This window comes from Elgaria multicarinata, chromosome 23 (assembly GCF_023053635.1).
Source record: "Elgaria multicarinata webbii isolate HBS135686 ecotype San Diego chromosome 23, rElgMul1.1.pri, whole genome shotgun sequence".
Lineage (NCBI taxonomy): Eukaryota > Metazoa > Chordata > Lepidosauria > Squamata > Anguidae > Elgaria > Elgaria multicarinata.
Genome location: NC_086193.1, coordinates 1,447,900 through 1,462,525, shown reverse-complemented (window position 1 = coordinate 1,462,525; position 14,626 = coordinate 1,447,900). Strand labels below are relative to the sequence as shown.

The following is a 14,626-nucleotide window of genomic DNA, read 5'->3' as shown; positions in this document are numbered from 1 at the left end:
GGGTGCCTCAGCAGAGAAGGCCCTGCTCTTAGTAGGCACCTGCCTCACTTCCTTCGGCAGGGGCTCACGGAGAAGGACCCCTATGGATGATCTTAAGGTCTGGGCAGGTACATATTGGAGGAGGCGTTCCTTCAGATAGCCTGGCCCCAAACCGTTTAGGGCTTTGTATGTTAGTACCAGCACTTTGAATCGGGCCCAGACCTGGACTGGCAGCCAATGAAGTTGTAAAAGGACTGGCGTGATGTACTTTTAATGTGTTTTTATTATTCTGTTGTTGTTCTGGTTTTATTTGCTCCGAAATTCTGAATGGGGAGCGGTACATAAATATTGCAAATAAATAAATAAATAAATAAATAAATAAATAAAAAAAAACAACTTTTCCTGCTTTGCTTATTTGCAGTTATCCCTGCTAATGAAGGTGTGAAGCCAGCCAGGCAGGCAAGGCAAGGCAAGGAAAGTCTTCTTGCTGGCTACTATACGACCCTCACCCTTCTTTTTCTCCGTTCATCTCCTCAGGTAATGCCCGTGGTGGCTTTCGACCGTATCTTGAGGTCTAGTTACTTGGTGGTGGTGGGTTTTTTAAAAACTGGGGTTCGTGGCCACGTGGGTGGGCTTCTTTAGTGGCAACCACCTTCCCTCGTTCGGCATCGTGGGGTCAAATTAGCCCCTTCGATGTTTAAAGAACGCTTTTTTCCGTGGGACGCTGGTACAACGGCACGGGAAGGCGCCGTGAAGGGAAAACGCGCAGTCCTGCCTTCCAGCCCTGTTGCAAGGTTGTCGGGAAGCGAATCCCAGGGAGGCCCAGAGAGGCAGAAGCCACACAGCTTTAGAATCAGAGACTTGGAAGGGATCTCCAGAGGTCATCTAATCCCCTCCTTCTCGGTGCAGGAATGCAGTTGGAGCATTGTGGGCAGATGTGCGTTTGAATCCCTCTAGCGAAGGAGTCCACTCTCTCCTGAGGTGGTCTGTTCCACCGCTGAACACCTCTTTCTCCAAAAGTTTAATTACAACTGCTTTTCCCCCATTTCCACGCAACTGAGAGAAATCTGTACTGCAGTTTTCAACTGGTATTTTTATTTTTATTGTGTTTCATTTATAGCCTGCCTTTCCCCTCCTGCCAGGAGCCCAAAGCGGCGTACATAATCCTCGTCCTCCCCATGTTATCCTCACAACAACAACCCAGTGAGGTAGGCCAGGCAGAAAGTCAGCACCTGGTCCAAGGTCACCCAGTGAGCTTCATGGCCTAGCGGGGTCTTGAACTTGGATCTCCCAAGTCCCAGTCTGACGCGCCAACCACTACGCCACGCTGCCTCTCTGTGCTCATCTTAATTCTCCAATTATCGTTTAGAGGAACGCTTTGGTGCTTTGGGACTCTTCGTCGAGTAGAAAGAAACGCTGAAACCTCAGTGGAGGGAGGTGGCCAGGCTGCCTCCTGCCCTGCTGCTCTCTGTGTAGCCGAGGTATATTTTTTCCATTCTGCAGGCAAAGAGCTCTGTGCAATTGGAAAACTTGCCTCCATCCCCTGAAGGCTGGTGGCTCGGATTCTGTTGGGGCTGTAAGTCCTTTCCCGGCCTGATCCTCAAAAGAGCTATTCAAATGAAGCCATTTGAGGGATAGAGTTCAGCCTGGACAGCTGCTTTAGAGTTTTGGCTGGTTCCGAATGAAACCCAGAAAGGATTCACAACCTGATCAAAATCAGAACCACCAGGTTTGACTGCATGCATCTACACCAGGAGACGCTGGCCCGGTTGATAAATGCTCCTTTTCACGGTGATGGCCAGCCACGCCCCCCTGCAGAAGCCTCCATTCCAGCCTTCCTCAACCTGGGGCGCTCCAGATGTGTTGGACTGCAACTCCCAGAATGCCCCAGCCAGGCTGGGGCATTCTGGGAGATGCAGTCCAACACATCTGGAGCGCCCCAGGTTGAGGAAGGCTGCTCCATTCCATGCACAACTCATGTTCTGTCTTTTCTACCTGACACATAACTTGCTGTGTTTTTTAAGCATGATCAACGGACACTGGACTAGGGTGTGTGTGTGTGTGTTAATTACAGGATGTTTTTAAGGGCGTGAGTTTGCCCCAAGCACATATTGAGACCTTCCTGTGCCTGCTATTAGAAGGAGTGCCTTCTAATACTTTACTTTACTTTACTTTACTTTACTTTACTTTCTTTTATTGCGATCTATAGATCCATAGTGCCTTCTAATAAACACAGGTCAGGGCGATCAAGGATCTGGCAGGCTTTGGAGTCACACAGGACCAGTGGCATGAAATCCTGGCACATTAAGGTCAGCAGCCAAAGTGCGAAAGAGCCGTTCACGAGGGCGTGTACCGAGTGTTCTTAAAAAGAGAGATAGAGAGAGAGAGAGAAAGATAAAGATGTGGAAAATCTAGACGGACAGGTTCGCTTCATCTGTTTCCGGGACATGTCAAATGACCCTCTTCTTTTTGTTTTCGTTAATTTGGGTGGGCAAAGCGGTGTCAAGATGCCGAGCATATTTGCGTACCAGAGTGCCGAGGTCGACTGGTGCGAAAAGAACTTTGAGAAATCGGAGTACATCGCAGAATACTACAACACGGTAACGTTTCTATTTGTTCTGGGTCATGACTGGATGAGGGCTAATAAACTGAGACTCAATCCAGACAAGACTGAGATGCTGTTAGTAGGTGATTCCGCTGACAGGATGGAGGGGGCATTCTGGGAGATGCAGTCCAACACATCTGGAGCGCCCCAGGTTGAGGAAGGCTGCTGTAGGAAGTGCTTAAAACTGGTCACAAATAGGGCACTCTGCGCATGGCCAGAGAAACTCCCTCCTTTAATTGTCATCACTTTACAATTGAGCCCTTGAGAGCGGGGCTGGCTCTCCCACACAACAAGGTGAAACAATCGCTTTCAGGCGGCACCTTGGGGGGGGGCGGCAGAGAGACGGAGGCAGGAATTCGCCTCTGAAGAGGGCAGCGGGGCTTTTGAAAATGTTGCCCAAGTCTCTGCCTGCCCTCGAAAGCAATCTGTTCATGCCTTCGAAGCACCGCGCCCTGATCAAGATATCACAGGTGCGGCTTCTGGGGCAGAGTTTGAGCTGTTATAAAGGCGCCCTAGGACTGAGGGAAAAGTGACGGCAGAGCGAATCAACACCAGCGATTTTCGGTACAGGTTGGCCAAACATCCCATCGCCCCACCAGTTCCATATCCCCCCTCCCCATGAAATGTTAGTGGGCGTGATGTTCCATTTGCATTTTAAAACTGTACACATCTATGGCTTCTTTCTTTCTTTCTTTCTTTCTTTCTGTTTACACCTAAAGCTGTAAAACATTTAAATGCAGCTGGCTGGGGCATTCTGGGAGTTGTAGTCCAACACATCTGGAGCGCCCCAGGTTGAGGAAGGCTGCCCTAGGCAATGGTCCAGGACCTGCACAGCCTTACCTGATTCAGTTGTCACAGGGAGATAGAGCTGCGTGTCATCAGTGTATTGATGGCATTTAGCTCCAAATCCCCTAATGACTGCTCCCAACGGCTTCATATAGATGTTAAATAACATTGGGGACAAAATGGTGCCCTGCGGCACTCCACAGCTCAACATTGCCAAGGGGCCGAGGAACGGTCACCCCAACGCTCACTCTTCCTTGTAGACTTCCAGTCTTCATGCGTGAAAGAAGAAAGATCTCGTTCTATGTTCCAAATTCAATACTGAATAAGGCGATTCAGCTGGCAGGACTTGGGGCTGTTTAAATGTCACCTTTGCCCTGGAGCGTCTCCGAATCTGCGCTGCATCAGTTAGATGACGCAGCTGCCGATTCGGAGCAAAGCGGGGAAACTACACAGCAGGAAAGTCAGGGACTCAGCCTGACTTTTCTGCTGGAGGGAGCTCGGCGCAAGCTTTACCTCGGTCTTTCCTTGTTATAGCGCTGCCCCGGGGGGGGGGGGGAAGGCGACCTCCCATTGGTCACTAGAAGAGGCCAGCAAGCCTAATGGACGCTGGAAAGCCTGCACCACCTTCCCCAGTGAGGATTAGTCATAGAATCATAGAATAGTAGAGTTGGAAGGGGCCTATAAGGCCATCAAGTCCAACCCCTGCATTGCCACCCCACAGCACCAATTCTGCGGGGTTTGGCTGCGGGGCAAAGCCAACCTGACGCCATGAATGCAGCATCCTGCTGAGCGAAGGAGTTCCCACATTCTAAAACCAGGACATATTTATTCCCTTCTTGTGTGTGTAGAAACAGCCTCGTAACGAATAGTACCTCTCATTCCATAAATTAGGGCTTGCATTCTTAATTATCTCATCGCTACTAGATGTTCCTTTGAGCTACAACCTACAAAAAGGCTGGACTCCTACACCTTTCAAGCGAGATAAGATCGCTTTCGAATTACACCTTTGAGTAGGTAACTCCTTACTCAGAATTTGTTAATGAAACTAAAGTCTCTCTCCTCCCACCTCTAAACATCTGTACATCAAGATTTCTTGATGCGTCTACACCACACAACTTCGTTTTGGCATATGTTTGACCTGGCAGAACACAGCCTTCCGCCTGTTCATTCCTCAAATAACTTCTTCGTCCCATGTCCTGGGGCTTCAGGTCAGCGTTTGCTTGTTGGCCTCCGTCCAGGTCAACTCAAACATTTTTTAATGCCAGTTACCTAGAATGCATTGCAACGCTGCTTGTGATTCTTGATCTTCCCTTTAACACAAAACCTAGTTTATTTTTTTCTTCTTCATAAGAACGTAAGAAGAGCCCTGATGCTGGATCAGACCAAGAGTCTATCTCAGCCTTCCTCAACCTGGGGCGCTCCAGATGTGTTGGACTACAACTCCCAGAATGCCCCCAGCCAGCTGGCTGGGGCATTCTGGGAGATGCAGTCCAACACATCTGGAGCGCCCCAGGTTGAGGAAGGCTGGATCTAGTCAAAGACTTTGTTCGCACAGGGGCCAAACAGCCATCAGCTAGAAATGAACAAGTAGGACATGGTGCAACAGCACCCTCCCGCCCATGTTCCCCAGCACACAGGCTTATCGCCTCGAATACTCAGGGCCGGTGCCAGAATATTTTGCGCCCTAGGCAGGTGAGCTGCTTTCAGCCATCCACCCCAGTGTACCTGGGCATGGGGCACCATCTCGCCCACCCAGCCGAAGCGAAGCCAGGACACTGGGGCGGGCAGGCAGCTGGCTTCGGAACGGTGTTCAATAGTCAGGAAATTCCTGAATCTGTAAAAGACAACAGCATTATTATTATTATTATTATTATTATTATTATTATTATTATTACAACAACATTGGTTTCATCTCTTCTTTTGCTCTTTGTTATTTTCCAGTTCAGCAGTATATCTTTTTTCATCATGGCACCTCTAACTTTCTGGATCAACATCGATTATGACAAGTACCGTCCCTTCGCACTCCGAACAAACATCCTTCTACAGATTTTGATCGGTACGTTCGTAGAAATCCAAACCCCACCCACCCCTGCCTTTCTGTTGCCCTCTTTCCCGAAATCCCGGCATTGTGGGCGCCTGCTTCCTTTCCTGATGTGACAGAAGATGACATTGGTAACATCTGTCAAGCCCCAATTTCATTTCGTTCCGAAGACTGATGTTGCAGGGCTGGCATGGGTTGGGAAAGACACACAGCTTGTCCAATGGAGGGGGACAGCGTTCACATTCCTGTTACAGCAGCCTTCCTCAACCTGGGGCGCTCCAGATGTGTTGGACTACAACTCCCAGAATGCCCCATTCTGGGAGATGCAGTCCAACACATCTGGAGCGCCCCAGGTTGAGGAAGGCTGTGATACAGGAAAGCCCCCTGCAGCCTTCCAGCTGATAAAACCCAAGGCGCTTTACAAAGACGAAAGCGGCAATTCAACGCTCACGAAGACAGCCGTGCCGACACACCGGGTGAAATCCGACAGAAGTTCTACCGAGCGTAGATCCGTTGAGATGAAGGGGACGCGTCTACGTTTGGTAGAATTTAGGTTGGACTTTACCCAAGGTTGAGAAAGAGGGGTGTAGTACCACCTACATCCCGCGGGGAGGGTGCTTTCCACTGGTGGGTGTGGCCAAAAGCAAAAGTGGGTGGACCCCCCAAATACCAGCGTATTGCATCTTCTAGCAATTAATAAAGGCTCAAGAGAGAGGCGTTTCGGCCTTTTTGGATGGGAAAAATACTGTTTAAATCCAAGAAACCAGCAAAAAACAACAACAACACCCAGCAGTCAGAGTAAAGGAGGCAGGAAAGAGAAACCAGTAGGAATGACTACCCCGTATATTAGTATTTATTTGCTTATTTTTATTTATTCATTTATTATATTTTTTATGCCACTCAGTAGCCAGACCTCGATGTGTAACGGAAATGAAACAAAGATATCCCAGAAACAATGTTCTTCCTCAACCCTGTCTTGGACTACAACTCCCATTATCCTTAGTCAGGATGGTGAATGGGGACGATGGGAGATGTTGTCCACCCCTTCGAAACACTTGCCCTTAACTCTAGACGTGTTCGAGCTGCTTGCAGTGGTGTTGGTGGTGGGGAGGCCCTCTACCCATGCTCAGAGGCTACCCTGGAATAATTACGAATTGCTTAGTGCTCAGTCCACTCTCCTTTACCTCCATAGGCATCTTCTCCATTTATTTCCACCTGACGCTCAGCTATGCAGGGCAGATGCTGGATGAACTCTCCATCCTGTGGACGTTGAGCATCAGCTACGGCTTTTGGTTTCCTGTGCATCATTTCCCGCGATTCATCAAAAACAGGTGGGGGAAATGAAGATACCCACTGCTGCCGTTGGAGCGTGTTCAGAGGAGGGCAACCAGGAGGATCAGGGGTCTGGAAACAAAGCCCTATGAAGAGAGACTGAAAGAACTGGGCAGGTTTAGCCTGGAGAAGACGGAGGGGATAATAAATATATTATTATTGTTACTATTACAAGTGACAACGCTGCTCCTCTTTGTCACCCCAAACCTGTCGGGCGCGATCTCACCTGAGCCGCCTTTCCACGTTGGTCATTTTACTTTGCAGAAGATCCTCAGCAACCTATATCTTTTATCTCTCCCCAACAGGGAACAGTTCCTGTGGATGGTGGGCTTTGTGACCGTCGTGAGCACCCTCATGTCTTTTGTGAAACCGGTCCTCAACGCCTACGTGCTCAACTGTATCACCTTACACATCTTCTACACAATGTTCAAGGAACAACAAAAGTAAGTGCAGGGGCTGGTGGGGTTGCTTGCACCCGTGACTGACCTCCAGGTATGACATTCCTGGGCCTTTTCATGATTAACCGCCCGGAAAGCCAATTCCGCACTCACTGCCCCACAAATCCACTGCGTTTCACCTCCGCACCCCCTTATTTTGCACCTTCCAAAACAGCCTGGAATTGAAACAAGCTAGTCGCCAGAGGCGACTGGGAAGTCGATGCAGGCGAGTGAGTGATCTGGCGGAGAAGGGGCCCACCTCCCGGTCCCACCTCCATCAGTCCACTGAAAATGAAAGGAAGTTCCTTCCTCCACAACCAGCATGAAAAGGCTGGCGAATCTATCCCTCCTTGAACTTGATAGAAGTCATTTTTTAAATTGGTTTCTAGTTTAAGGGGCTAGAAGCCCATGTTTCCATGCTGGCTAAGGAGGAGGAGACTGGTGCATTGGTGTCAGCAGTGGGATCCCCAGAGCTAACAGAATTTCTGGGGGGAAATCAACAGTGTCTGAAGACACAGACAAGAGATGGGGGTTATCACCATTCCTTAAGCTTCTTAGAAGGCTAGCAAAAATGTTTTAAAGGCTGTTAATTTTTCCCAATGTATTTACAAGGCTGGTTTTAAACCAGCAACTTCAAGCAATGACATTTGGGTTGCTACAAGCACCACAAAAGGGCTCTGATTGGTGCAACAACTGATTCATCCTGTCACACCTGCAGCTGAGATGCTACAGAGTCATTTGTGCGGCACCTTTATTTATATCTTGCCTTACCTCCAAGGAACAAATGTTTGTTTATTTATTTTCTATCCCGCCTTTCCACTAAAAACAGAGCTCAAGGTGGTGACACAATCCCCGCCTCCCATTCCCCCCCCTCACAACAACCCTGCAAGGTTGGTTTGTCCAAGAGATTCAGAAGTGGCCCGAATCTGCCTGCCACGCGTCTGGCTGGAGATTTAACCGTGTTTCCCAGCAGGGAACCAGGAGGGGCTTGGCATGGGAGCGGTTAACCTTGAATACTGCTGCATCTCTGGTCTGAGTACTGCAGGGCTGCACGCATCAGAGGCTCCGTCCTCTCTCCCCGCTAGAGACCATTCTCAGCCTGTTCTTGAGATCTGTGCATCAGCAAGGCTGCTCCTGCTGCCTCTTGGACTGTTGTGATGGTGGCAGTAGTGGGATCTCTAGAACCAATGGAATTTCTGCGGAAGACTCTCAGAGAGCTTCGGCTATTGGGTGGTATAAAAATGCAATAAATAAATAAATAAATAAATGCTGGAAGGCATGGGGACAGGACAGAGGCATCACCGTTCCTCAGGTTCCTTCTTCCTCCCTGGTGGAAATTTCTGGCTAAACGGTTGCTTTGGTAATTGCTTCCCGGGACAGTCGAGGGAGAGGATATACTCCCACCACATACACAGGGCGCCTGTACAGATGTAGAGTGATGTAGACATGCCTGGTCCCAGAAGCTGGGCAATGAGAATCCAGAACGGGAACTAATGCAGAGAGGCAGCACGAATCCTCCTCTCTGTCTAGGCTCACCGGAGAGGCCCTATCGCTAATATCCCCTTTCTGGGCAAGGCGCTTGAGCGTGTGGTGGCTGGGTAGCTTCAGACATTCTTGGAGGAAGCAGGCGATCTGGCTCCGTTTCAGACTGGTTTCAAGCCAGGGCAAGGCCCCAGAGCAGCCTTGGTGGCTCTGACCCACGACCTACCCCGGGTGAAAGACAGGGGGAGAGCTACCCCGGTGATCTTCCTGGATCTCTCGGTGGCTTTTGATACCATTGGCCATGGTATCGTCCTGGATCATCTCTGCGAGATGGGAGTAGGAGGCATCGTGTTACAGTGGTTCCGCTCCTACTTGCAGAGAGTGGTATTGGGGGATCCCTGTTCCACCCCATGGCAATTAAGCTGTGGGGTGCGACTAGGCTCTATTCTAGCCCCCATGCTGTTCAACATCTATATGAAGCGTCTGGGAGAGGTCATCAGGGGTTTGGAGGTTGGGTGCCATCAGTATGCTGGTGATACTCAGCTCTACTTCTCCTCGTCCTCGGAGTTGGCTGGGGCGGTGAAGATGCTGGACCAGTGCCTGGAGGTTGTAATGGGCTGGATGAGGGCCAATAAATTGAAGCTGAACCCTGATAAGACAGAAGCTCTGTGGGCTGGTGATTCCCGAGTCCGGGAATTGGGTAAGCGACCGTTTCTGGGTGGGGTGGCGCTCCCTCTGAAGGAGCAGGTGCGTAGCATGGGAGGACTGCAAGATCCATCCTTGTCACTGCAGGCCCAGGTGGACTCTGCAGGGCTAGCTTCGCCTGATCCTCCAGCTACGGCCTTTCCTGCACAGGGACAAACTTCCCGGCTAGACTACTGCAATGCACTCTACGTGGGGCTGCCCTTGAAGACGACTCGGATGTTGCAGCTGGGCTGCTGACCAGTACATCCCATAAAGACCGTATAACACCGGTCTTAAAGGAATTGCACTGGCTGCCTATATGCTTCCGGTCGGAATTCGTGGTGTTGGCAACTACATTCAAAGCCCTACACGGCTCAGGTCCTCAATACTTGAGGGAGCGCCTCTCCTTATATCTGCCTGCCTCAGGCTTGAGAGCTGTAAAAGGAGCCCTTCTCCGCATCCCACCAACGTGAGCCATACATTATGGTGGGACGTGGAGCGGGGCCTTCTCTGCTGTGGCACCCGCTTGTGGAAAACCCTCCCCTTAGAAGCCCGACGTGCGCCTGCACTGGCTTCATTTCTGCACCGAGTTTAAACATGGCTTTCCCCCAAAGCCTTCGAGGGCTAAATGCCCCAGGGTTACACGACGTTTCAATTAATTTGAATCGTCTTATTGCTTAAATGTTTTTGTTAACGATGTAATACATTTCTAGCTGTGTAAATTACTTATGTTTATCGCGTTCTGATTTTATCGGTACGCCGCCCTGAGGATCCAGGGATTATAGAGGGATTATTCTGTAGACCACCCAGAGAGCTTCGGCTATGGGGCGGTATATAAATGCAATAAATAAATGAATAAATAAATAAAACATTACACAAATGTTTTAATAAATGAATAAATGTTTTAATAATGTTCAATGAGTCCATTTCTCAACGTTCACTTGCCCGGCTTCATAGAAGGTCCATAGAATCATAGAATAACAGAGCTGGAAGGGGCCTACAAGGCCATCCAGTCCAACCCCCTGCTCAATGCAGGAATCCACCCTAACGCATCCCTGACAGACGGTTGTCCAGCTGCCTCTCGAAGGCCTCTAGTGTGGGAGAGCCCACAACCTCCCTAGGTCACTGATTCCATCGTCGTACTGCTCTAACAGTCAGGACGTTTTTCCTGTTGTATTGCCATACCACTCTAACAGTCAGAAAGTTTTTCCTGATGTCCAGCTGGAATCTGGCTTCCTTTAACTTAATCTGGCTTCCGTTCTGATGAGAGCTTCAGCTACTGGGCGGTATAGTGATGACGGTGATGGTAATAATAATAATAATAATAATAATAATAATAATATTTTGGTCTCTTCCTCAGGAATAAGAATCCCCGGGTGTGCATTGTGGCTAAGAGGCTGGTCGTGTGGTGGCTCGTCGCCATCAGCTTTTGGCTCATTGACAAATTTTTATGCAACCTCTGTCTGAAGTTCAACTTTTACTACTTTCACAGCTTGTGGTAAGAGAGAGAGAGAGAGAGAGAGAGAGAGAGAGAGAGAGAGAGAGAAGGGTCTTATGCAGAAATGCTGTTTAGAAATTCCCATCTCTGTAAGGAGGACGCCTTGAAGTTGCTCCTGCCAGTGAAAAGTGCTTGAGAGGTGGTGGTGGTGGGGCATTTCTGTAGCGGGTGTGGCCAATGGCAAAAGAAGCGGGGACAAAAGACCCAAATATAGCAGCACCCTTTAGCTTAGAGCTCTTACTGACGGTAGGGTGACCCTATGAAAAGGAGGGCAGGGCTCCTGTATCTTTCACAGTTGCATAGAAAAGGGTATTTTCAGCAGGTGTCATTTGCATGGATACAGCTTGAGCCGGGGGAGGCCGGTGCCTCCTATTTCAACGGGGCAGTGAATCCAGCCTGGATTTCAGTCGGAACCAGCCAGAATTCTTGAAGGCCTATCCAAAATGTTGAACATCTAAGGTCCTCCTCCGGGTGCCTACTCCGAGAGAGGCTCGGAGTGTGGCGACGAGGGACAGGGCCTTTTCAGTGGTGGCCCCCAGACTGTGGAACGATCTCCCTGACGAGGCTCGCCTGGCGCCAACGCTGCTATCTTTCCGGCGCCAGGTTAAGACTTTCCTCTTTGCCCAGGCATATGGCGGCACATCTTAATCACCCACATATTTAGTTTTTTTTAACGGTTTTTAATGTTTTATGTGTGTATGTTCTGCGTTTTAGAATTTTAAATTTTGTATACTCGTTTTTATCTTAATTTTAGAATTTCTGTAAACCGCCCAGAGAGCCCTGGCTATGGGAGCGGTATAGAAGTGCAATAAATAAAATTAATTAATTAATTAATTAATTAAATGCTAGCCCTAAAATGGGTTCAGCATCTTGGACAGGCCCTTTAGAGCCTTGGCTAGTTCTGGTTGAAACCCAGGACGGATTCACGGCCTCACCGGCCGTGGCTGTGATGACGAAATGTGGGGTGCGTCATACCCGAAAAAGGAAGCGTTAAACTGTGCAGAACGCAGCTTTGCGAAGCCACTATACGAAGGGAAGGAGAAACACAAAGAAACAGGAATACGCTTTTACGATGCACAAAATCCGGTAATGCACGGATGGGTATCTTTATTCTCCTCACTGGAAGTAATGTGAAGTCTTCGTCCATTTGAACCAACAGTTTAGAATTTAGCAAGGAAAAATGCAGGGTTTGCCTTCCTTGTCAGTGATTTCCCGTTTTCTGGTCAGCCTTGGGACGCTGAATAATAAATGCTTAAATTTAGTATGCTCAGAGTTTATTATATTCAAGACCCTGGAAGTGACGTGAGTGTGTGTCTGTGTGTGTTGCTTAAGAAAGAGGGAGAAATTGGTTCAGTCTACATTTTAATGCGAACATACCTGATAGTGCATTATTTCCGAACCACTAGCCATTCTCCTTTCTCCGAATTTCGCAGGGGAGTGTCGCAGTCATGCCGACACGAATTTGTATGTCGGGGGAAAGTGCGCGCAAAAATGCCCACGCCCTTGAATTCTAAACGCATTCGATTTGGAACGCTGCTCGCAAAAGATCATTTTAAAAACCTGCAATATCGTGCACGAAACGGGCGTGCATTTGGAGAACTGCGCAGAAAACGCGTTTTTGCACGAACGCTTTTCCTCAGCCACGTGGAACAATGCTCTCAAACGTGCTCCACGTTGGGAACGAAGCGAATTTAAAATCGGGGAAACGAAAAGCAGAGAGAGACCAAAATGGGGAGGTTCAACTGTCCCCCCTGTCGCTAGCGGTGAGTTCGGCCTCCTGCGAACACACCCATGCTCACGCCCATGTATTTCCTTTTCCCCACAGGCACATTTTGATGAGCGTGGCTGTCTGCTACTGCCTGGTGCTGATCTTGTACTACGATGTGCTGTCTGATGTGCCAAGCTATGAACCCGAACTCCAGTATTGGCCCAGTGATACCAGCTTCTTCACCCTGCCGTGCGTCAAGATCCGGAATTCACAAAAGTTGTGCTAAAGCAGCCTTCCTCAACCTGGGGCGCTCCAGATGTGTTGGACTGCAACTCCCAGAATGCCCCAGCCAGCTGGCTGGGGCATTCTGGGAGATGCAGTCCAACACATCTGGAGCGCCCCAGGTTGAGGAAGGCTGTGCTAAAGAAAGAGGCAAGGAGACAGGACACTTCCACAGGGCTCAAGTCCCACATGGTGCCAAAGTATTTAAACAATGCAGCTATTTACGTGACGTGACGCCGCTGCAAGGCTGTGTCCATTTCACAGGGGTTGATCCGTAAGTCTGTTCTCCTCCGCTTCTGCCTTAATCCGAACGTTAAGACGCCGACATCTCGCGCACATGCGTGAAAGGTCACGTTCAAAATACGGATTTTTCTACATGCTTTCGCTCCAAAGGTCACCTCTAAACAGAGGACTTCATAACACAACGGGTTGAAATGTGTTTTTGGTGTGGGGGATCTGGGTTTTGTTTCTTTTTTAACACAGAAATACGCTGCTCCGTTTTTATTTGCACAGGGGACTTTGCAGAGCAAGAGAGGTCCCTCACTCCAAAAAATGCATGCAACATCAGACTTCAAATGTGCTCCTAGTGACTAGAGCAATTTGTCTGTACCAACGGCAGAGGTACAGAGGGAAAGAAACGTGGAAAGAAACCACGTGCTACAAAATGGAATCTCGTCAGAAGCAGGTTTACGTTTCAAGGTTACCTCTGCCCTCTGCTTTCTTTGCAGTGCAAAGGAATCGTTCTTTCAGTTCCCCGAACAGCTTCCAAAGAACGTTAATTCCCACCTTTCATTGGCAGGGACCCACGAAACGTAGACAGGTGCGATACTGAATTATACATGTCACATAGGTCGCAGAAGCAATCGGCCATTCTTCATTCTGCGTAAAATGTAACGCACGTTGGTGGTCCGCGGGCGATTCGAGTTTTTAATAAAGGCGACCACGCGAAACGGACCACAGTGTGAAATTTGGTTTCGGGACCCGGGAAGTTGTGCTGGCAAAAACCGGCACAGAGTGTATCGGGAGTCCATCGCGGGTTCCAGAGGCATGCCTCCGACATGGGGATGTGTGTGTGTGTGTGTGTGTCTGTGGGGACGGACGGACAGACGCAATTTCCTTCCCATTGGTTCCAAAAAAGGGGGAGTTTGCAAAGAACAAACGAAACAGAGAAGTAAAGAAACCACACCACAAGAAGAGAAAGGGAGGCCGATGCCATTCTTTTGTCCCTGCTCCTCTGGTAGGATTTTGGATTTGGGGGGCTCCCCCCCCACCCTGATAGGTTTCCTTGCTCCAAAGCAACGCAGTTCGGGTGGAAATTCAAGCAGAAGAGCTTTAGATTTTACCTGTAAAATGTCATTTTAGTGTTATTTATTGACATACAAATTATGCTGTACATTCCTGGATTGCTTTTATTGGAACCTTAAAAAAAATACTTATTTTCCCTTTTGGGTGGATAACGCCCCGGCGTAAGGGGCGTCCGCAGTTAGAACCAGCGCCCAATTCGAAACCAGACCTGTCTTATTCGCGCAGGTAAGAACTACCGGCTTCCAATACCTTTCGATGCCCGACAGGTAACGGCTTCCTGTTTCTGCCTTAGCTTGACGTAGTGGCACATTTCTCACCCGCCTTGCCCCCGAGGAACTCAAGGCGGTGTCATTACACGCGGTCGTCCCTCCATTTTATCCGCAGAGCAGCCCTGTGAGGTAGGCCAGGGAAGAGACAGGCTCTTTCATTCATTCCAAGGGCCGGAATCCTTTGCAGAGAAATCCCCCCACCCCTGGAGGGCATGTGC

At 49.2% G+C, this 14,626-nt stretch overlaps 1 protein-coding gene across 1 annotated transcript; it reads left to right on the top strand.

The window, feature by feature from the left end:
* Positions 1–2,479: 2,479 nt before the first annotated feature.
* Positions 2,480–12,838, top strand: ACER1 (alkaline ceramidase 1). The gene is made up of 6 exons (XM_063147302.1): positions 2,480–2,579; positions 5,312–5,426; positions 6,604–6,742; positions 7,049–7,186; positions 10,707–10,844; positions 12,670–12,838. Exons 1-6 carry the CDS (start codon positions 2,487–2,489, stop codon positions 12,836–12,838), a joined length of 792 nt encoding a protein of 263 aa, XP_063003372.1. The 5' UTR covers positions 2,480–2,486.
* Positions 12,839–14,626: the final 1,788 nt, after the last annotated feature.

Bases quoted from the DNA above. Each gene is read 5' to 3' on its own strand.
- ACER1 (XM_063147302.1), top strand. From the start codon at position 2,487: ATGCCGAGCATATTTGCGTACCAGAGTGCCGAGGTCGACTGGTGCGAA. The intron at 5,427-6,603 runs GTACGTTCGTAG...TTACCTCCATAG, and splicing joins CCTTCTACAGATTTTGATCG to GCATCTTCTCCATTTATTTC. The intron at 10,845-12,669 runs GTAAGAGAGAGA...TTTTCCCCACAG, and splicing joins TACTACTTTCACAGCTTGTG to GCACATTTTGATGAGCGTGG.